We start from the raw sequence: 24539 nt of genomic DNA, 5'->3' as shown, positions 1-24539 counted from the left end.
TCCTCAGGGTGCTTCTCCGCAGGCCAAGGTGTACACTACAGGACACAAAGTGATGCATTAGATGATATTCATGCTGAGGCAGCCTTGTTAGAGAGATGTTTGATGTGTCTCATTTTCTACTGTGGGAACATGGTTCGAGTAAGAATAACCACGCGAACAACACTTGTACGTCAAACATGCATGCCACAGTGTGACCTCCACGGCAGCCCCTGTTGTGTTGTATGTATTTTTTTGCCATTGTGTTAATGCAGGATGGCTCCACTGGGGGATGAGGGAAAAGAGGGGTCATTCATTCATATCACACACACACACACACACACACACACACACACACACACACACACACACACACACCTCCCTCACAGGCCTTTCATCTTTACTCTAACAGGCTTCTCTTGTTCTGTCAGTCTCGCTGAAGAGAAAGAAGGGGGAGGGAGAGAGAGAGAGAGATGGAGGAAGGATGTCAGGGAAGGGGTGAGAAGAGGGCGGATAAAGGGGGGAGAAAGAAAAGGACAACAAATGATTTGAGTTTCCTGTTCCCTGCAAAATCATCGACCAACCTGCCCCACCATCACCCCATTACTCCATCACCTCCATTTGGGGGAAAGAGTAACAGGTTGCAGAAGTTCTATCTGCTTCTGTGCACTGCCATTTCCTTTTCATCTTTTTTCAACTCTCCATCTCTTTTAATTGTGTCCTTCTCATCTCATCCTCATCAGCCTCACCCCCCCCCTCTCCCTTCCACTCTTCCTCTGTCCAACCCTCACTCTCCCTGGGGCTTGCCTCAGTGGGTCGGTTCCAGTCTGTCTGTTCGCTGATGACTCCACTTGGAGCAGATGTGATTTTCAGCCGCTGTTGCTCTGCAGCACCCCCACCCACCCACCCCTCTATATCTCTCTTTTCCTTCTCTCCAATGTCTCTTATGTTCTTGTTTATCTACATACCTTTTGGTTCTCTGTTACGCCATTACTCAACTGTAAATTGGCGAGCTTCATTTGATATTTTATCCTCAGATCTGTTTGTCTTCTCTGGCCAGCCTCACCAATTCGTTTCACTTTCCAGCCTCCCTGATGTAGCTATTAACGTTCAAAGCACACTAGGATTTTTGTCATAACAATAAGTCTGGAGTCTCTGTGTGTTTGTCTGCCACATGAATGCCAACTGTCACACTCTTATCATGTGAAAGAAATGCTGGCCATTGATGGCAGCACTGCAGAGGGAAAAGGGAAAAGGGAGGGTATTGCCCCCCCACAAATCTGGCGAAATGAGAGAAATGTTGCATGTCTGTGTTTTTGTCTGTGTGTTTGTGTTGTTGTTTATCCACCCAATGACAGCGTTGTTCAAAGCCAGGCTCAGAGCTAGAATTAGAACATCTATGTTTAGCTTCAAGTTAAGATATATAGAGACAAAATGGGACTTGGACACTTGAAGAATGATGAAGTGGGTTCTATTTAGGTTTATTTCCATCAGTGCCCTGCGCTTCTTCACATACTGTAGACTTAACAGAATCTTTATTGGCTCTCTCTGTTCATTTCTTTCTGTGTCTCTTCCTCTGTTTCTGCGAGGATTGGCTGGCTGGTGAACTGAGCATTCTCTGACAGGTGCCCTCTTGTCTGAGATTAGAAGAGAAGAGGGAGAGGAGTTGGAGGACGATGGAGGGGTGGGGGGGGGAGGGTTTCACGTCACTTTGATGACTTCAGCCTGGAGGAATCTGTCTCAGGACAGGCATGTGGTTGCGTCTGTGTGGCAGGGCGCGTGTGCATAAGCATGCGGGTGCGTGTCACATCTGTAATTGGCTGCTGCTGCCGCTGCCGCCGTGCTCACAGCTCGGCCTCTGATCTTGTGGAAATCTGGGATCAGCGTGGCAGATCCGCCTGCTAATCAGCTCTCAGAGCCCGTGCACAGGAACAGCAACCTGCGCTTCGTTCTGCAGGCTGGAATATCACCGCACTCTGGATTTAATCGCCCCAAAAATCTCTTAATGGGAAACGTTACGTGCAGTCTAATTTAAGGATGTTGAGATAAAACTTTGTGTGTGTGTGTGACTGACTGAAACCCAGATAAGAGATATCGAGCGCCACTTTGCCCCCTGTGCTCTCGGATGATAAGATTACAATAAGGCCAGATCACTGGTGACTCTCTTTGCACTTTACCCTCTCCGGTCTCTCCTCTCTGTGACCAGTGAGTGTTCATGGTGGCATACGGCACAGCGTCACTGGGAAATTCATAAGGGGGAATCATCACTCATTCCTGGTTCCCCTATGAGGACTGCGCTAATTAGCCGGCGTCTGTGATTAGTTGGTTTGTGTTTGATCTGCTTCATTCCCTTTCCCTCTCTGTCGAAAAGGCTGCCTGCTTGGGCCACGATTTGGCTGCAAGGTGCACCCAACACACTCAGGCAGACATACAAAGACTCCGAAACAGACACACAACAAAGATGCACACAGTGTCAGATTTTTCCCTGCATTTTCAGAGACACTGCAGGTGGCTTTAGAGACACCCATATCATACACCAGCAGACAGCCACACACAAACAAGCACATGTGAGCTGCAGTGCTCCAAACCAAAAGCATGCAACACAGAAAGTGTACAGCTGTTAATATTTTACCACTGCATACCAGTAACTATGTTTACTTTCACTTAGAGAGTTTCAGTCTAAAAATCCCCTGAAAAACAGATGTTACACGGCTTACTAAGGCAACACAGGGTGTGGGTGGTTAGCTGAGAAGTGGATATACTTAACCCCGAGTGATTACAGTGAAAGATGGGCGAATTATGAATGTAATTAAATTTGTACAAATCCCCCTTTGCTCCCCTTTTGCATTAGGTCTCAATGGCAACGCACAGTAGGGGATATCCATGCTGCGTTTAATATGACACAAATAGGAGCAATTCTTTGGTGTGTGACAGAGCACTGTCTAATTACACATAAGCTGTGATATTGAAGAGCCTGTCTGTCCTTGAAGCTGGCCACTGGAGCATGGCAGGGCCATCTCTGTCAGTTCATACCCCCATCTATCTATCCCTCACTTCCCAATCCTCTATCTGTCACTCTAACTTAAGGGTGTAGATGGTAAACAAAGGCGGCTCCAAACCAATGTAATAACGACCTGACAGGGGGACGGCTCCAGCAGCTTGTGTGTCTTCTGGTGTGCATGCGTTTGTTGTCATGCTCCTCCTTATGATCTCTGTGAAGTGGCTTCAATCACAGTCAGATCAGTTGTAGCATCATTATGACTGCTGAGCCATTACAGTCTAAGCCCAGGGTTTCATACTGTTATTGAGGAGAAACTTGATTCACTGCTGTTCGCCTCTCAAACAGGTAAAGGTGTTGTGGATGGAAAGCTGTTTATTCTCAATCCTAAAATCTAGAAAAGTTACTGATCGCAGACTTTAGCTCCTGTATCTTTTATAGAAAGATTGTTTTTGGATTTTAATTAAACTTGTTAATTAACCTCATTGTTTCATAGATACATTCTATTTAACTTTAATTATTAGCTTTAACTATTTAACTGACAGGCAGCAGAGGTTTCCTCTTGAATGGCATTTGACTGGTAGACCTCCTTTACTTTTCATCATGCATACTGACAATTGCAGAAGCTGTGATCTTTATGGTCCATTTGAGCGTTGTTACAATCTGGAACTAGCCATTATTTTCACTAATAAAACTAAACTGTTGATTATTATACATATCGTGCAATATATTTACATATCATATGCAATATCTTACATACTGTGTCTTTTGTGTATGAATATTTCCCAAAGACAAAGGTCTTGCATTTTCGGTCAGACTAACGGTCAAAAACACAAATGTACATCTCAAATATTATAAAAACAGAGAAAAGCACCAACTCTTCATATTTGAGAAGCTAACCAGTAAAGGTTTGTAATTTTGGCTTAAAAAAAAAAAGATAATAATGAAGAGATTATCAACATAGTTTGTTTTCTGAATGAGGATCAATCAATAATAGAGGAAAGAACTAATTTCAGAAGCAACAAACATAATATTATACAGGATCAGAGCATTACATTCATCAACAAATTAGTCCAGTGAAATGTTTTACAATCAATTAAGGTGGCATGTAAACACAGGAATGATCAAACGTCGCAAGCAAAGACGGTCTTTGTTGGAAATGAGTGAGCGCAGTTATTTTTAGTCATTTTTGTCAATCTTTTCTGGAGTGTTTTGACCCTCTCCTTTTTATTTGCATTTCATAGCTTATCACTGAAGGACAAGAACCGTATCGTTCACACTTTTTACTTTTTAAGTTTATTGGAATGAAACATAGGAACTTGGATTTATTTTGTAACCAGCAAAAGACAAATGATGCACATACTGTACTGAAACACTTTTGAGACACAATTGAGCGAATTTGTGCTGCCGCCATCGGCGCTTTATGTGGGTCTTGGAATATATTTATATATTCATAAGTCCTTTATCTCCTCTGGCTATTTAATGGTGTATATAGTTTTTGTTTATTTATTGTAAAACTTTTAAGTGTGACCAGTCTTTCTTTTTCTGGGTAGATACGTATTATTTGAGTTGTCATGCCTTTTTTTTAAGGATAATTAAAGTTGTTTTGTATTTTATTATTTTACATTGACTGTGCCTATGCAACCACACCGATTTGATTTGAGAGAAAATATCAGTTTATGCGCCACTCCCTCTTTTGATCTGTCATCCGTCCGACCGCCAGCATCAAAACAATACACCATGTTCCCAAGACAAGTTGTCATAGTGACTGTCCTTCAGAGAATACTCAAAGTTGATCTTAACGTTCAGTACAAAGGGAAGAGATGGAGGGAGGGCCAGACAACAACCCTGAGCTGAACTTCCTCATACGTCCATGCTATGTATTCATCTCCTGATCCATTGTACCTGTATAGAAACTGCAGTTCAAACTTTCTTTCTCTTTTACTTTCTATCCCCGTTTCATCCCCTCCCTTCTCAGTATCACCTTTTCACCTCCTCTTTTATGGGAGAACTGATTGGAGGTATGTGTTGAAGTGAGAAGTTTCATTTTACCTGCCTCCTATTGAGACTTGAAGACAATAGGCCGTTCACCTCCGCCCTCTCAGCTCACTGCAGACCTGCGGGAAGAAAACTTTGACGCATACAATGCTCTTCTAATACACAAAGCATCTGCTTTTAATTGCTTAAGTTATCTATTGTCCACATTGCTTTTGTGTTTCCTACCTGCCTGATGTTTACTAATTGTTACTATCTTCCCACCTCAGTGTAGCTCTCATTTGTCTTTATGGAAAAAATAAATAAAAAAAATGTAATTTAAAATCTGTCGCATGTCTTCGTAATTTCAAAATGCAGGTGGACTAATCAGCTCTCTATATCTCTTATATGCAATACTTTTGTAAGAGTAGACGCACTCTACACTTTTTTTCCCCCAAGTGGTGGGTGTCATATTTTGGAACATAACTCGCTTGTCCTCTCAAATCTTCCCATGCAGACTTCTTTTCCGTGCTTCTATACAGACTTGCTGTCAGTAATTCAATCCAGCTGGTTGTTGTGAGGGACACAGTCATCAGTTTATCATAATATTGGTACGCACCTCCTTGTTTGTTTGCATGTGGTGTCTGACCTTCTGTCTTCCATATGGCCAGCATTGATTTGGTAACACGCTTTGTGATCCTCCTGACAGATTGACTGTGCTAATATCCGTCTCCCTCATATCACTGTACTGCATTTTAATCCTTTAATGTGCAGTATAAATTGGATTGGTCTCTCACCCCCTCAACTATGAATGAGCTGCATGTTGACAGCGTTGTTGACCAATGGGCTCGTCAGTAGTGGGCTGAGTGGCGGCGACTGACACTGTGGGAAGAGCAGCTGGGAAATGAAGCCCCCCCCCCAAGGTGAAGTAAAGGTGAACGTTGGCGACGAAGAACCAGGAAACACAGCTGTGTTTAGGTCTGGAGGCGGGGTTGTCATGGAATTCCTTTCACTTAAACAGGCAGCTCGGTTTTTAGTTTGCGGAAAGGATCACACCCAGCCTGAAATATCCTCTCTGACACCTCGGTAGACTCTCACATCCAAGTGTTGTTAGGGAGGCAAAAATAGGACGCATAATCACATTATGTTAACAACTGACATACCGAGGGAAGGATGTATACGCACATACAGAAAATTATGGACGAAGAGATAAAGAGAGACACACAGAGACGCACACACATAGCCCATTTGGACATTTCTAGAAGTACCTGGCACTTTCCTCCAGCTGTGCACTTCTGACTTAGCCTGATCCTTTAATTCATGGCTATTCCCAAAGTGAAATGCTACCAGACTTTGGGCACGCACGTACGCACACACGCACTTTCAAAGTCACACAGAGAGTGATGTGTGAAGGATTCTTTTGGCGAGCTTACTGCTAAACCTAAGGCCTCAGCATGCATAATGGGGAATAGATCAAGATAGTTCCCACACACTGACCCTAGACCTCTCTTTCAAAATGTTTTCCCAAAGCTTTAGATTTACATGTTATGCTTGCACACGGACTGCAGATCTGTCACAACGGTCACCTAGCAGTAAAACCCCAAAATTACATGCAGGGCTAAAATAACATGCCCGGTACGATTACCATGAGGAGCGATGGCACACAGGGCTAGAATGAAGAAGTCAGACAGAAAAAGAACTAGTAGAATTTATAAAAAAATAAAATAAAATAAAAAAAGTTGTCAAGGAAGAGCAGAATGAGCCAGAGGGATGAAAAGGATTTATTCCAAATGAAAAGACAGGACAGGATGATGGCACAGAGGGGGGAAGAAGAAAAGAGAGAAATAAGTGAGCGATGCCGAGAGAAGGCAAGTGCGGTGGAGGTAGAACGATGTGCAGGGCCCGAGCAGACAAAGCAGAGCCAGGAGCCGCAGGGGAGCTGGGTGTCTGTCAGCCATCCAGCCAGTAAGTTATTCAGTCACTTATTCAGTGGGTTGGAGCGATAGCAGTAGCAAGGCAGTATAGAAGCAGCAGTTATTTGTTTGGCTCAGGAGAGCCGTGTCCTTTCTGTCCACAGTAAACTGTCGGTTACAAGCAAGACTTTACTGACTCTAAACAGGCCCTGCGCCAGATGAAAACATGCATGGCCATAAAACCGTGCTTGCATGTTGTGCCCCTGGTCAATTTTTTTTTTTTTTTTTTTAATTTCAATTCTTTATGCACTTCTGCATTTCTTCCTGTGCCACAGTCATTCTTTATTGCTTTATCATCTTTTCTCTTGAATGTTTCTCTTTCTTTCCTTTTATTCACTCTCTTCTCTCTCTCCTGGGTCAGGTACAGTGTAGATGTTGGTGTTTATCAATAATGAAGAGAGGAGAAAGAGGGGAGCACGCGGCTTTCGTTCTTACCCGGGGATGAATTATTCACCCAGTGGAGAAGAGTGCCTCTCTACTGTGTCATCGCGATATCAACTGGCGCAGTATACACATCGCGAAAGGCTGCGACATATCACGAAAGACACTTGGAGATTTTTTGTTAGTTTAAAGGAAATATCAGTCAAAAACTGCACTTTAAAATGTAACCAGCATTCTTTTTTTAGCGCTGCCTTTAAGATTCAATTTAATGTTTAATTTGTTCAATAAAATGTTGGAAATGATCTCCTTTCATTTGTTTTAAATTCAACAAGCAGTTGTTGTATTTTAGCAGAATACTGAAAGCTGCAGAACTGAGAAAACTTTAATATCTGTTTATTTATCGCAAGTAATATTGTTATCGCGATATTCGACAACGTTACCGAATATCGCATATTTTCCTCATATCGTGCAGCCCTTATAAGTGAGAATGGAAAGATGGTGGGAGAGGTCCACAGAAAGAGATATGCATGCTCTATTGTGTATGTAATTTCATATCAGGGCTGCTGCAGTTAAATGGTTGGTAGATCCCATTGTGAATTCCTCTACTTGGTCAGTTTCGCTTTACTCTCAAACTCATGCATACTGTTCAGACATATAGTCTTGGGGTAAGACTAAGGTCATGGTCCAGATTTGGAGGTAGCAGGTTTTAGCATTTGAAGCTGAAGTGTTCAGTTTCCAGAGTATGAAACTTTTGAAGTCTTTTTAAAAGGATTTTTAAACTTCCCTGCTGGGTCTTTTTTTATAAAGATGATGCACTTAATTGAATTGGCAAACGCTTATTTTAGCAAATGATATTCGCTCGAGTCCTAGGGCATGTTTGTTATAAACACGCAGCTAAATAGGAATATGCATCAGTATACAGATACACACACACACACACACACACACACACACACACACACACACACACACACACACACACACACACACACACACACACACACACACCTCCCTGTGCAGATTTCTCCTCCAGCTGTTCATTTCTCCTTGGCACTTTGAAGCCTGTTCATGTCTCCCTGTGTCCCTCCCTCCAAACCCCTATTTCTCATTCTCTCCCCTTCTGTTACATTTCATGCATTTCTGCCTTCCTTTCCTCATTTTGTCCTGTGTCTGAGTTCCCTTATCTTTCCACACTGTGTTCGGAGTCAGTTATCATATATTTCATCATGTCACTGGGTACAAAGTGAGATGTAGCACTGCCTTCATCCTGCACCTTTTTTTCGTCCTCTGGTCCTGTTGCATCACAGAGGTTGGTTTTTTACCTGCTGTCTCCTGCACGCAACCTCGCTGTAACACCAAACCCTTTTGCAACTGCGTTTCTTTGTTACATTCCCAAGCTGGTTGAACATCTCTGGTGATTTTTGTGTACAGATTTTACACGATAGCCTTGGTCTTTGAAGTGTGCTTCTTTATCAAACCAACCGATTGCTCCCACTAGTAAATTAATGGATTATAATAGGCTGTCATCGGAGAAGTCCATAATAAGCAGTGGCTACTTCTAAATGTAGCTTTCTCATGTGATATCGATTGGCCCCTTATAGAGAGAGACCAGTGGAAAGGTCAATGAGAAGCTGAGACACATCTCAAGTCCTCATTTCCTAGTTTTATTCTTGGCTTGTCAAACTGTCTCGCCTGTCAAAGCTAAGCTGCATTCCCACTCTGCTCCCTGCATACCAAAGTATCCACATCTAAAATGCGTGTGCGCATGCGCAGTGTATGCACGTTCATTGTGGGTTTGTGTGGCTGTATGTGTATCCACATTTGCATTTGTGTGTGTTAAGGTCAGAGGAACCAGCACTGCAACAGTGTCGGGTAGCAGCAGCAGCAGCCGACAGCAGGTTCAGGTTTGTGCTGTTCCAGACTCCAGCTGATAAAGGCTATTAGTACATACCAGCAGCAGTTTGGAGATGACACGCAGCCGCAGCAGTGTCACTGTTTTGGTGTGGACACAATAATGGCAACATCACACAGAAATCACAGAAAACTAGAGTAGCATATAGAAAGTGTCAGCTTTAATACACGTTTGACAATCTCTGCTTATGAGTTTTCAAAGCTGCACAGAGGAGCTAACACTGTTCAAAAGAGATGAACAGTCAGCACCCAAATAACAGGTGCATTACTCACAATAACTGCAATATTACAGTATTTAGCGTGATAAAGGGAACAGTATTGAAGATTTAGTGAGGGGGAACAGTGGACACTGTTGCTCTTCATGAGGGATATACAGGTTAGTTATGAAACATTTGTACAGTCACTTTTTTTTTACATTCACATAGATTTGAAATGAAACGGTTATTATGAGGGTAAATTCCTGACTTTGTTTTAATTGTAGAGTGCTAATATCCATTTTAGTTGGACAACATGGGAATTGTTGCCCTGTCAGTGTCCTGCTGCACTGTTCAAAAGTCTATGTACAAAAAGGGCTCTGACTCTCATACAGGAGATGGACAGAATGGAAGTAAACACTCTCAAACACCCTTAAAGATGAAAGTCAGAACTTTAATCTTGGTTATTGCTTCATTTCAAGTCCATTTGCTGGAATACAGAGCCAAAACGACAAGAAAATGTGTCACTGTCCCAATACCTACAAGCTGCACTGTACACAACTACAACCCCAGTAATAATCGCGAAATTGAATCGGCTTTTCTGTGCCAATGTCTCAAAAAAACAACTGAAATTGCACATTGGGAGCCTCACAAAGCTGGTATTTGGCAGAGCTTTCATTTAGAAACCACACGCACACACTGCCGCACTGAGAATAAAACTTAGAACATCAAAAAATGGAAAAAGTAACATGATCTGATGGATCATCCTTTTTACAATTTTTCAACACTCAGATTCTTGTATGGGTGAAAATTCAAGGATGAAAAAAATGTAACGTCTGCAACACTGCTTTAAACTCCCATATTTACAAAGTGGCATACATACAAAGGCAACGTTTCGACCCTGCTGGGTCTTCTTCAGGTAAAATTCAAGGATGCCTTCAACCCACAGTGTCTTCTCATTACTGTTGAATGTAGTAGTGAATATGTAATAACGTAGACCCTTAACATGCATTTATTATGAGTGAGGAAAAGAAAATGAGCCCTCCATATGCACAACTGAACAGTTTCAAGGAAGGTCATAAGTGGTGTAAAACCTGGCCTTTTTAAACGCACTTTGTAAACATCCCTGTACCTTTTTTATTTTTAATGGACATTTATTCATTGAGCATCCAGCTCAAAGATAATTTATGCCTGTGCATCGACCCAAAGAGGATTGGAGCTGTAAATGCAAGTGGTGTAGTCATGATTAGCTGTTTTACATTATTTTGTTCATAGGCAAGCAATCATTAAACCACCAACACTGCATAGGTGGTTATATACTGCACAGGCATTCTTTGTATTGTGAAGTCTACCAAAATGGCGCTAGCAGCATCATCACAACATCACAAGTGGCCCCCTCGGGTCCAAAACTCAGCATGTCAAAGTCATCAAGTTTGAAAGGTGGGATGGGAATTATTCTAATTCTCCTGTAAGAAAAAGATTATGTTTGAGGAAGAAAAGTCAGAGGGAAAGAGAGAGAGACAGCAGGCAGAGACCGATAGTGACACTCCATACTGCCTGTATCAAAGCTATTATTCTTCAGGAGTAGAGCGGGTGGGCACAACAATAACAACAAGAGAATAATGGAAATTCACACAGACCTGGAAGAATAATGAAAGGCCAGAATGCTTATTGAGACAGCAATGCACTAGAAAGGCCAAAGCAAAAACACACCCACATTTCCTCTTTGTTTCTCATGCTCTCTCAGACACACACACACACACACACACACACACACACACACACACACACACACACACACACACACACACACACACACACAAACAATGGTTGTGTCTGGGAAGCAATCTTCTAGAACACAGAAAATGGGTAAGCCCACCTGACAGTGCATAGCCACTAGCTTGATGAAATGGCAGAAAGTCAGTGAGCTCTGAAGGCCATTAGATATTTCAGGTGATGGCCTGCACTCCCTGTCCCCCTGACGTTGTGCTTTTCTCCACTGTAGCGGGGATCAGGCAGAGGACATGAATGCCGTTAGGCGTCAGAGTCAGCCAGCCAGGCAGCGAGTCAGGCGGACACAGGCTGATAAGCGTATGTTCATTTTATAAGCCACGGCTGGCTCAAATGTGCTGCAGAGAAAATTAGGATTTTGAGTTTTTTTTTTTTCTTTTTCTTTTGCTCGCTCTCTCGCATCCTCTGGCTCATTCAGTCTTTTTCACGTTTTTTTCTTTTTTTCTTTCTCTATTCACAACCACAGTGTTTCTCACAAGGTCAGGTGTGGAGTCTATCCTGCCTCTCACCGCTCTACACCTCCCGTCTCACCTCTCCTCATCTGCCTCTCCTCGCTCTGTTTCTCTCCACCTGTACTAACCCCCCACCTCTCCTCCATTTTTAGTTTCTCTCTTGGTCTCTTTTTCACCTACTTCCTCTCTCACTCCTCTTATTTCTCTCTTCTATGTAAATGTCTCTCTTTTGTCCCTCAGCTGTCTCCTATTAACCTTGTTTATAGCTCACACCGTCTCCCCTTCGAGAATCTCCTCCTCTCTTCTCATCACTTTCTCTTTGCACTCCCTCTTTCATTCTCTATTTCTGGCACCGCGTTCTCTTCACACACTTTCATCCCCACTTTCATTACACCCCCTCTTCACTCTCATCCTCCCATCACTTTGGCATTCCCAGGCTGTATCTGGTCTTCTCCTTCCTTCCTGATTCATTTTCCTCTTCACAGACGCATGGTGGGATCAGAGAGGACTGTGTTAATATGGCAAGGCTGTCGCGGCGCCATTGTGTGTGTGTGTGTGTGTGTGTGTGTGTGTGTGTGTGTGTGTGTGACATGATGATTGGTGACAGGACTTAGGATGATTAGTGACATCTGACTACTTGAGGATGCTGAAGAGTGCCGTTTGCGCGTGCATGGATTTGTTTGTTTGTTTGTGTGCATTTGTTGGAGTTCTTTGTATGTCACCTGCAGGCAGCAGAGCTACTGTTAAGTAGAGCAGCGGTGACACAAGGTTTCTGTTATCACTCTCCTCCCTTCCAACCCTCTCTTTCTCTCCCTCTGTCTCTCTCCCTCTGTCGCTTCTCCTTTCTTCTCAGTCTTACCCTTGAACCGTCTTTTATTCTCTAATTCCCTTAGTTCCTGTATCCCTCCGCCTCCCGTCTCTCTCTTCTGTTTAATATGACCACTGCTCTCTAAATATTTATACTGACAATTACTATTTCAAATGCCGCCTTGCCTCAGCATTTCCTAAAGCCTGTTGTGTTCATGTACACGCACACACTTACACACACTGACTTTTTCTTCTGTGTCTGCTGTTCTAATGACACCAAGTCTCTGAGACTTCAGGGCTGGGATTCGGGGACTATCATGGAAGACGGGGGCTGCAAGTCTTTGTATGTCTTGGATGTAATATTTATTTCCCTGGGGCTGTAAAGAGCCTCATAAGGCCAGCCTGTCTCTCATCTGAGCTCTGGCAGGAGCTGACCTGTGTTGGCTCTCCTCTTATTGCCTCAGAATGACAGACAACAGGCCCAGCTCGGCAACAGCTGTGCATGTGTTTGTATGTGAATTTGCACATGTGCACACAAGTGAAACCTGAGACAGAGTAACTTTATCTTCAGTGCCACATTGTGTATTGACCTGACCATCAAGACTAGTAATCAAGAGTTTCAATTACCCTTCATCCCCTTTTTCTTTTGCTAGAGTACAGCTAACCTGTAGTGAGTCAGACTAGGTAGATTGACAGAGGGTTTTAGTTTCATCTTTACTAAAATGCTCTAAATATTTGAAAGATCAGGGGCCAAGAGATCGACAATAAAGCTGTCGTAAGACGTACTGTATAATAGGGCTGGGCGATATGGAGAAAATCAAATGACCAAATACCTCTATCGATACTGCAACGATATTGTAATGTTGCCTAATGGTGCTTTCACAAAATATTTACACAATGAGATTTTTGATAAATACTCATCAGTAATGTGGATATTATGACAAAGTGGGTAAAGGCAAATAATAGAACAGCTACAACAGTCTGGTAAGTTCAGAAAATGACATAACTTTACTGTAATGCAGCCTTTAAAACCAGGAAAAGACAACACTTATGGCATATTACGATATCCAAAATCTACGATATCTAGTCTCATATCACAATATCGATATAATATCAATATATTGCCCAGCTCTACTGTATAAGTGTGTTTGTGCGTGTACATGCTTTTGTGTATCTACTTGCACAGATATGCTTGTGTATGTGTCCATGACAGAAAAAAGAGCGAGCTGTTCTTCGTTCCAGCCCAATAAGGCTCTGTGTAGCTCCCACAGGCTGCTTAGTGGTTTTCCAGAGGTTCCTCAGTGGCTTCAAGGGGGTTGTTTTGTGGTTGTAAATTGGGCTGGTCCTGGGAGAGCTGGTGTTATTCTAGGAAAGGCTTGTTTTCCTCCACTTTCCCACTCAGTCTTTCGCTCCTTCCTCCCTCGTATTGATATCTCAAATCTCCCAAAGAGTAGAGAAGGTGTGGTGTTTATTGCTCGTCAAAAGTGAAAGACAGCACTGGCTTTCCTCTTATCTACTAGCATATGGGTTTCATGTGTGTGGGTGTTTTTTGTGTGTGTGTTCCATCAGCCCTGCAGATCATATTAGTTTCAACACAACAGCTTTGGCTCAGCACAAACTGGTGGAACTAGTTCCGCAAGTAATTGTTTGTCTTTAGGGGAAATTGTGTTTCCACTGGTGCTGATGTATGTGTGTAGCTTGCTGCTAAACGCATTGTAAGCACACACGTATCCGCATACGTAGCCCTGGCTGCAGACATTTGAAGTTGTGTATCCGCAGGTAATCCACTCTTACTTAAAACAGGTGCCATCTTGCTGACATACACTAATGCGCACTTACTCATACAAGTAATTACATTTTCACAGAGACCTGGATTACACACACACACACACACACACACAAACACAAACGTGGACGTAATTTTTAAAGCTGCCTTGCTCTCTCTATTTCTCACCCACCCACCGACACAACTAAGAAAAGCATATTTATTTTGACTCTTTGCTGTAACACAGGAATGTGTCGGCACAGCAAATGGCAGGCTAAAGAAAAGCATAAACCATCCAGATGATTTATGACTTCTGTGCAAAAGAGAACTGGCTTTCTTCTTCTTTTTTTCCCCACAACACATCCCCCTTTCTTTTTTTTTTCGGCCAGTGCGTCCACACACGCACAGTCATGGAGAGATTCCAGACTTTTAGCCTACCTGCCTGGGTTCACTAATGCTGTCCTCTGTTGTACCAGACACTTCCACACTGTCCTCATTTATCATCAGGAGACTAACACAATTTTCCTCTGCTCCCTTTCCATCTCTCTCTCTCTCTCTCTCTCTCTCTCTCTCTCTCTCTCTCTCTCTCTCTCTCTCTCTCTCTCTCTCTCTCTCTCTCTCTGTGCTTCTCCTAGGAGTGTCAGGTCAGCGCGTGAAGGTGGAGCCAGAGGTGTTGTCGTATCCCGGACAGACAGTTAACCTGCGCTGTGCCTTCACTGACGCCACTGGGATACAGCTCACAATGGTCAGACACTCTCATGATACAAGTTTATTTTCTTTTTTCTTCAGTTAGGATTTGATTACTTCTTTATACAACCACAGTCATATAAGCTCTAAACTGGGTTTGTGGTATGAAATTCTAATAAAAATGTCTGCTTCATCCCCAAATTGCAGCTCATTGTGCTGACTTGACACAGTACAATTTGTTGAAATTGCTTTCACAATGAAGCAAACACATGGGCAATTAAGTGAATAAACAATGTAGTATTTGACTAAACATATGCCCATTTTCCTGTAAAATAAAGTATTTGTCAATTATCTATCAACCTGATTCTGCAGGTGTGTGAAACTTAGTCCGACAGATGGAAAAGAGAAATTCAATGCAATCAAAATAAACATAAAATGATAATACAGGTCCATTTGCCTTGTTTACCTAGCCCATTAAACATTACTCTAGCAAATCATAGCCCACAGAAATAATCCTAAAGCTAGTAATAGGTTTTTATCACATTTAGGCTTAATGTTTTAATACTCCAAACAAACAAATACTAAGCTTCATTTTGCTTCAGGGGATTGAATATGGTAATGTAAACACTTCTTAGTTGCATCTCAATGAAGTGGGAAGTACACAACATTGTTGTCGTTTATGCTGAGAGAGAGAGTAAGTACTGCTTCTGAAAAAGTCACATCCATATTCATACCGGCTCCACGTATTTGATTATGATGCTGTAAACGCTGCCCTGTGGAGTTTACTGCAAAATATGGATGTCTTAAAATGCTCTCCAGTGTCAATCACTGTATGCATCCTAACCACTGACCCAGTGCCTCCTCCACCACAGGTCACGTGGATCTATGAGCCGAAGGACGGAGACAGGATCAACATCGCTGTGTTTCACCCCAACTTTGATCCCAACTACCCCGACTCACCGGTGAAGGGCCGAGTCAGCTTCACGCCCAGTCCTCCAAACCTGGCCAGTCCCTCCATTGAGATAAGCAATGTAAGGATGACCGATGAGGGGAAGTACATCTGCGAGTATGCTACCTACCCCAGAGGCAACGAGCAAGGCATCACGTACCTCGTCATGCTGGGTAGGTCACTAACATAACCTACATAATGTGTATATACAGATAGGTGACACATTATTGGACAAACAGAGATCTGCTGTTTCCATTCTGGTCCTTGATGTAAAGATATCAAAGATGTCTAGGTAACTAGGCAACAACACTATTACCATCAATAAAATCACTCCACGTCAAACATCCAAAACATGAAATATTGAAAATTACAAACCTTCACTGGGTTTCGGTACCCAACCCTACCAACATGTGCTTCTGGGTTCAAACCCATCACAGGTTTCTGCCTCTCGAGGACTTGAAACATTGTTAAATGCTCCCTTTAAAATTTCTATTTTATCACATTTGGAAAAGTACCACTTTTCAAGCCCTCTTTGTCAGGTACAAAGGAATCAAACTCAACACGACCCTGACTAACCTGTTCTGAAAGATCTGTAGTTGAGACTTTCAAACCATGAATGGATTGATTAGTCAATTAGAATTGGCCAACTGTCTTAAACTACCTTTCTCAATTAATTGGCTTTTCTTGCCAAAAACCTAGTTCTGTGTTCCATGGTGCTTGTCACTCCAGAAGAGTTTCTAGAGACTTGTTGGATCAAGGTGCATTGAAGCTGTTACGCGTTGGTTTTTCCTTAAATGTATCACCCATCTGTCTAACGAGTGTGTGCATATTTACCATGCTTACTTATAAATGCAAAGTACTCTCCGCCTACCTCTCTCTATCTCTCTCCCTCCCCCAAAGGTAGCATACAGGTTAAAAGCATGTCCAGCTTGGCTTAATTGCTATTATAAGTGGTATTGTCAGATCAATTGTGTTCTTGTTAATGCAATTGAGCCATTGGTCTAACCTTGGCCCGGCACCAGTGCCTCTGCTCGGCTCTCTTCTCTCTCCAACGCATCATGCCTCCCTGCTTCCCCTAAGGCACTATATTGATCTGGCTGCTTGTCATGCCTGCTGTCAGCTCCTGTCCTGCCTGCTCTCCTCTGATCCCACACTGGTATCATAGAGGGAAATTGAGGAGGTATAAGGAGGGAGGTAGAGTGGGTGGGGGATGACAGAGACCATGTAGTGATTTAGAATTTGTGAATAGAAATGCACTGGACCAGTCAGGGAAATTTATCAATGGCGGTTGATAGAGAAAGAATAGATTAAAGAAATTGAGGGAGAGGATAACATATAGGGTTTGCGTGTTTGCATTGGTGCTCGAAAGTGTTTATCAATGTAGGCTCTGGAGAGAAAATAGACTGAGGAGAGAGAGAGGGCGAGTGGGTGGACAGAGCATGTTTGGAGATTGAGGTTTTGGATTTGCTTTTGCCAGGCTGGTGACTCAAATTATTTATCAATAATGGTGCACATTATCTTTTCGCTCAGCTGTCTTATTTCCATTTTATCTATTTCTACATCCTTTAATCTTCTCTCTGCCACTCTGTGTCTTTTCCTCTCCACCCTCCACCCTTGCATCAATCCATCCGTCCATCCATCAGCTAAGCCTCAGAACTCGGCCTCCATCGTAACCGTGGAAGCAGGCACTAAGCCGGTCGTTGTGGCACGCTGCGAATCTGTGGATGGCCGCCCCGCTGCCCAGATTTCCTGGGTGACCACAGCCAATGGCAATGCGACAACAGTGTCTAAGCCGGGTGCCAATAACACCGTGACCATGATCAGCGAGTACCGCATGGTTCCCACAGCAGCAGACAACGGGAAAGACCTTAGCTGCGTAGTGGCACACAGGACCCAGGTCAAACCAGAGAGCTTCCCATTGAAGCTAGCAGTACAATGTAAGTCACACACACACACACACACACACACACACACACACACACACACACACACACACACACACACACACACATAACCCAGCACTTATTATTCCATGAATGCCTTTGCTGTTCGCGCTCTAACATGAAGTCTAGAGAGTGAGTGATTAATTAAGCTCATCTCTATTTATTTTCTCCTCCCTTCTGTCATTCATCTGTCCTTCCCTCAGACGCCCCTGAGGTAACAGTAGTGGGTTATGACAATAATTGGTACGTGGGTCGTACACATGTGGTGCTCACCTGCCTGGCTAGCGGAAACCCCGCTCCATTGACCGCCCAGTGGAAGACGTGAGTACCCGTACATCCATCATCTCTTTTGTTTTGTTTTCTCTTGGTCCGTGACTCTTTTCCCCAGCGTTTCTTGCTTTCTCTTTCTCCTATCTCTTTTTCTCTCATTCCCCCTTCCTTGCCCTTCATTCCCAGGTCCACAGAGCTGTAATCAGCGCTTTTTTATTGCCATTACAGCCCTGTGCTCTGATTATGGAGATAGCCGTATAATTTCTCATAATGGACTCTGTGACTCGAGATTTAACCCTTGCATAATGAGAACCACAATATAATTCTTTCTCTCCCCTTTTTCTGTATTATCTATAGCTATTAACTTAACTGTGACAAAATTTGAAGAAAAAAAAGGAAAGTCTGATACAAAATATGGGAGAGATGAGATTTTGGGCCCGGATCCAGCAGTTTTGATTTTCCTTCTGTCCCCATCGTATTTTCCTCCACCGTGTGATAATGGATTGCCTTTTGAGGAAGGGGAAAACTGATTAGTTTTGCACTGCCGATCAAGATTAGTGGAATTTGATGACATTGCACAATACAGCATATTTCTGTAAATGTACATCTGTCTCAATGCTCTCATTTTGCCCAAAGTCAAACAAACCACAATCCTATTCTCATCCCCCCCCCCTTTTTGGTCTTCTCCCTTTTCTTCTTTCTCATACCGATATGCTCATGTCCCTGCAGGATGTCAGGAGAGATGCCAGACACGGTGCAGATCACAGATAACGTGCTCAAGGTGCTGAAGGTGGACGACACTGTCAACACCACTTTTGTCTGTGAGGTCAAAAACCGCATCGGGACCGGCAAGGACCAGGTCACAGTTTTTGTCAGAGGTGAGTTGAAGGACACAAACAAGCACACAACCCAACACATGTAAACGAAAAAGTCTAAATGCATAGCATGTGCATAAGCGGTCTTCAAGCTGTAGGTCAGATAACATTAAAAAATATACTTAAACCTGCTTGGAGTACAAGTACAACATTGCAATTGTCAAAGAAAACAAGTAATGCGTGTTCTTTTTGTGCACCTCTCTATGATTTGATGAAATAGCATTAGTATTATTCCTGTCATCACAAATCCACCCATTTGCTGCTCTAAGTAGGTTAAAACCAAGACGAAGTGTAATTTACACAAGTTGCAAATGTCCTCACACTGATGAATTGGACACCATAAAGGCAGTGAACATTTTAGAACTGAGATGAAAAACACATTTGTCTTGGGTCACGTTCATCATCTAAACCTTTCCCTGGCTTGTATAAGAAAACATTTATATCGTCTGAATTGATGAACTGGAACCAAGTGCACTTTCATCACACATGCTACACATTTCCTGGTGTGCTGTGCTCATGTTTTCCTCAGGGACACACCTTTGTTCTGCCTCACATGTCACATGAACACACACACACACACACACACACACACACACACACACACACACACACACACACACACACACACACACATTCTCTGTGCTGAAGACTTGAAGTCTTGGGTGTGTAGTGTAGGGCTACAGGGTCCAGCTGCTCTCTCCATGGTGTGTGTGTATGTGCATATATGTGCATGCATTTGCGTCCTTTCGGGTTCTCCCTTTCAACTTTTCATCTCTCTCTTTCTCTTCGTCCTATTAAGAATGCATGTCACTTTTCCATGTCTCTTTGCATGCACTCGATAACACTGAATTATCAAAGTTTCTGTGCCTCTGCGGTACCCAAGGTCTATCTGTCGGCTTTGCACATCAAATGACATTTACAAAGTGTTTTTTCACAAGGTTTTTCAAGGTAGTTCACATTGTAAGTGGTGCATGATGATATTTTCGCTTTTCCTCTTTCTAAAATGAGAGCGAGCAGTTCGCCTGAAAAAGTCATGATCACAAAAGCAACGGAGTAGCTGCTTAGCAGTACCCTTTGCCATCACTAATGACAGGAGAGACTAAAGCAAAGCAAATGAGCAGTGTTCATTAGAGTCAGGGACTTGAAGATAAGGCTGCAATCACTAAAAGTGATGAATAGTGACACTGTTGACTTTGAAATGAAGTGGTATTTCAGTGTTGCCTTGGGTTTAGCTGAGACAAGACTTGCGCTGTGTATGCATCTGTCTGTGTGCTGTGTAGCTTGTTGTACCACCTCAGGTCTTTAAGTTAAACCATCCAGAACGATGCCAGCTACGATGAAAAAACAGTCCATACCTCTGTTCCTCAATAGTTTTAGCTGCACCGCTTAACAGGGTTCACTCCTGCATTTCATCTCATACAAAATACATCCCCCTCCACTCTTTTGCCTGCACTTAACCGGAAGTTATTTTCTGCTGACATGGGGGTAAACCTTGCCTGTGATGGGGGAAAAAGTGCATTTCTCTGGTGGCTTTAGTTTAAGAGCAACCCAGCTACTTCATGTCCTCGTTTTCTTTCCTTTTTTTCTTGTCCTCTTGCTTCAGTTTTTTTTTTTTTTGTCTTTCTCTCTCACTCCCCATCTTTCTTCAAGTCCCTTGGCTCCTTATGGTGCCACAGCATGCGTCATCACTCCTCTGGGGGCCATTCTGTACTGCTGCACAGTAGTGTAACTTCTAAAAGCTTCTGTAGCACAAAGGATGTCACCATCTCCTGCTGTGTATTACAAGCAACAAGCAAGGCAGATACAAAGATCCAGGGAGCAGAGGGAGGAAGATGGAGGCTGCTGCTTTTAGACTAAAAAGCCAGAGAACGTGCACCAGGATAGATCAGTGCCAGCATGCAATCCTCACACTAAGAGAGCGAGGCATGAGAGAGAGAGTGGATGCTGACGGCATTTAAAACTCCCATGGGAATCTTGTGCCACTGCATCCTATCTCCACCGCTATTGGCCTCCGCTATCTCTCAGCATGGCGTGTGTGTCTGTCTGTCTCCAAGCCTCTCAGAGCGGATCAGTCACCCTTTGCTGCTTCAGCTCCTGGCTGCTTCTCTCCTCATTCCACAATCCGCTCCTTTCTCGCTGTGTCTTTTATCCTACATATCCACTCCAATTCTTTATCCCTCTTTCTCCTTTTTTTCTCTCTTCCTCTCTCTTGTCTTTTTTTCTTTATGGTTTCTCTGGTCTCTTCCAGTGTTGAACTTCCCACAGTTTCCTTGTCGTATCATCTCCCTCCTCCATCTCCTCTTGCTCTCTCGTGGCCGACCACCTCCTCTCTCCTTCCCACTCCTGTCTTACTCACTGGCAGAGAAGGAGGAGGATAAGATGTGAGCTAAATTCGCTGGCAGTTAAGTGGTGACTGAGGTAACCAGCAAGTGTCAGAGTGAAGAAATAGGTGGAGTTTGTATTGGTTGGAGTGAAATGAAAGGGTAGATGACGGTCAAAACAGAGCAAGAGCAAGATGCGGAATGACTCCAGATGGGATTGCGACGCAGACCTGTGGAGGCTAATGTGAATGTGTGTAGACAAACCGGGCTAAGAGGGGCCGACAGGCGTGAAATGGCCAGCACCTGCTACATAGACGGTCCCTCGCTCCTCTCTACCCCACAGTTGCATTACACACACACACACACACACACACACACACACACACACACACACACACACACACACACACACACACACATACAACCCAGCACTTATATATAAATCAACACACTTGTGTGTGTCTGTGTGGGTGTTTGCTCGGGTCCTCTGCCCTGTACTCCCGGAGGCAGAGAGAGGGATGGATGTCCTCTCTTCTCCTTGCCTCTCCTCCTCTCATCTTCGATCTTGCTGCTTACTCACACACGTCCAACCCTGCTCTCCCCTCCTCTTTCTTTTGATTTTTCTCACTATCACTATCTCACTGCAGTTTGCTTTTTTCATTGCATCTCTTATCCTCACAGTTAGCATATGCTCTCTCCTCACCCTCCTTATCTCTCTCAGGTTGTCTTTCAGCCTGCACAAGTCGGGTGCTGATCTCCCTGCTCAAAGAAAAGACTCCTGCCCCCAGCATTCTCTCCCTCTGTCCTGTTCAGGCCCGTGCTATCTCCCTCTCTCTTTAAGCTTAACTCTTAAATACCAGTAGCTCTTCCTTAATCACATCTTAGTAGTCTCCATCCCTCCATCCATCCCTCCATTCCAGTCTCCTCTTGCAGGGGTTCTTGTGTGGCTAACCCAGATTCCCTCCATTTTCCGTCTTGTTATTTTCAGCTGAACCTCAAAAAGTTAAATGTCCCCAATTCAGTTTAAGAGCAAGGACTTGGACATTTTCCTCCACTGGGTTTGTGCGCGTGCGTCTGCCTGTATCTGTCAGTGTGTGTCTCTGGCCATGCGAAAACGGCTAGAGAACAGGTCTGATGGAGCCAAGTCTCCCTCCAGCCTGCTACTGGCCCCCTGCCCACTCCTCATTAGCACACACACACACACACACACACACACACACACACACACACACGCACACACACACAGCTCTGTTCAATAAATTGCACATGCTGACAGAACACTACTAAGCTATGCTCTAGGTGCAGCCCTTCCCAGCGTCAGTCCACTGATGAGAAGACCATGATGGTGTGTGTATGCAAGTGTGTATGAGTTTGTGTGTATGTGACTATGCGTGTTTTTGGGAGGCTGCAGTAGACATTACTTCCGCTCCATCTCTCTCATTACTTGTGGTCACTTGGAGCTTACAGTCGTGCTGGACGGGACTTCATAGGAAGCATGCTGTTTTTTGGCTTCCACAGTATGGTGTGTGAGGGGAGGGGTGGCAGTACTATAGTTCTGCATGTTTGTTTTTTTTCTCGCCTTGTTATCCACACAGCATGCATATTGCAGTTTTTTTTGCTCATCCAACAACATGTGTTTAAAAGATGTCCTCTCCTCACCCACTGAAATAAATTCCATTGGTACTTTGTTAGGATGTGTCTGGGTCTTTCGTGGGCCTGTACTGGGAGCCTGGGGTGGCTTCTTTTACATCTATCTCTTGAATCTTTTACGTGTTGTCTTCAGAAGGGAAGAATAAAACATGAATTATCACCCACATAGGGATTTGCCAGCATAGACTTTGAGAGATAAACTTAAGGACTGACTTGAGCGACGCATTAAAAATAATTGGATGAGAGGAATTTAGGGAGAATTTGCATTTAAATTTTAGTGTAATTCCTTTTGATGTGATGGCAATGTGTGGCAGCATCCAACCCCAAGTTTGCACAGAGATAGTTGCCACGCTGCATGTGCTGGAGCTTCACAGAGCCCGAGGTGATAATGCATTTCTTGTGTTCCTGTTACAAGTGGACACTGAGGGCTAGCTCTCACTCTCATGTGTGTGAACAGGAATGTTTAGCACTGCTCGGGGAAGACTAGGAAGGGAGAGAGCGACAGTGTGCCTGAGGAGGCTGGTGGCAGAAATTGAAAGAAAGGAAGAGAAAATATACCCACATGAAATGAATTTTTTCCCTAGGCATATGTTGAAAGTGAAGCGCAGAGCAGAAAAGTAACTTGGTAAACGTAAACATAAATTGGAGAGATGGCAGGGAAAATGGATTTAGAGGAGATGGAAAGAGTGTATGCAGGAGACAACTAGTGAAATGTAGGCAGAGATTGAGAAAGCAGCAGTGGAGGAGAGGCAGAAATAAAGAGGAGAGAAGAGCGGAGCACAGGTGTAGACAGCAGTAGACTACCCGTTTCTCTTGACAAGAATCAGTGTTATAAGAGTAATTCTGACAAGAGGGGTCGGCTTCTGATGGATTTCAAATGGTAATGACAATAAGAACCGGCTGATTCACTACTTTTAAATTTAGGCAGGGATTTCAACAGCAGCGTCTACTGGTTAATCTTCTGTAGCAGCTGGTGAAAAGTGCATAGAGTGGAAAGGAAAGCCAGAGTAACAGACTCAGCTTAGTCGAGCGTTCTTGATCACGTTCAACCAGGGACGAAAATTGAAAATATTTAAACAGTTATTTTGTTTTATTGTGCAGCCCATGTGCTCAAACCTGAAGGAAGCAGGAACACTTTAGAATGACGGATGATAAATATTGCATAAGATTATATTTCTGCAAAAAATGTGCCTTCTTCAGGGATTGAAAGAGTCACATTAATGCATTTTGATTATTGCTTCTGGAGCATCCAGAATTATCCAAACAGAATGAACAAATACATTAAATAAAAATAAAAGAATAAATGTATTCATAAAAAATATATAATACACCCCCAAACTTAAGTGATTTGAACCCTGTAAAGGTGGAAATAACAAAAACATCCAGGCATCAATATTACCTTCTACTAAAAGTACTTTACTCTTACTTTACACTTTATAGCTCTGAAGCAAGGCACCTAGTTGCAAAAACTAGTCTAAGCTGTTTATCCTATCCATCATACTGAAATACCCCTCCTTCCTACAAGTTATTACCTGTACATATGTACTTTTAAAATAAACTAAGAACATTTTTGTACAAAGTGCTTCACAGTACAATGAATGCAAACAGCATGGATGGAGCTG

The 24539-nt window shown here is 43.3% G+C and overlaps 1 protein-coding gene across 5 annotated transcripts in view; it reads left to right on the top strand.

Annotated features, from left to right (window-relative positions):
* Positions 1-24539, top strand: part of si:ch73-22o12.1 (nectin-2) — a 73695-nt gene that overhangs the window by 13600 nt on the left and 35556 nt on the right. For all 5 annotated transcript variants that reach the window (XR_004104893.2, XR_004104891.2, XR_004104892.2 and 2 more), the window contains exons 2-6: positions 14858-14967; positions 15782-16031; positions 17502-17795; positions 18005-18122; positions 18801-18949. Coding sequence is in view for 2 of the 5 variants with exons in the window: in XM_031299716.2 (XP_031155576.1) it covers positions 14858-14967; positions 15782-16031; positions 17502-17795; positions 18005-18122; positions 18801-18949 (921 nt within the window). In the remaining 3 variants the exon portion in view is untranslated. The remainder of the gene's footprint in view (positions 1-14857; positions 14968-15781; positions 16032-17501; positions 17796-18004; positions 18123-18800; positions 18950-24539) is intronic.

The sequence above is a fragment of the Sander lucioperca genome, chromosome 10, assembly GCF_008315115.2.
Source record: "Sander lucioperca isolate FBNREF2018 chromosome 10, SLUC_FBN_1.2, whole genome shotgun sequence".
NCBI lineage: Eukaryota > Metazoa > Chordata > Actinopteri > Perciformes > Percidae > Sander > Sander lucioperca.
The sequence above is the reverse complement of the archived record's forward strand: the minus strand, read 5'-3'. Positions and strand labels throughout refer to the sequence as shown.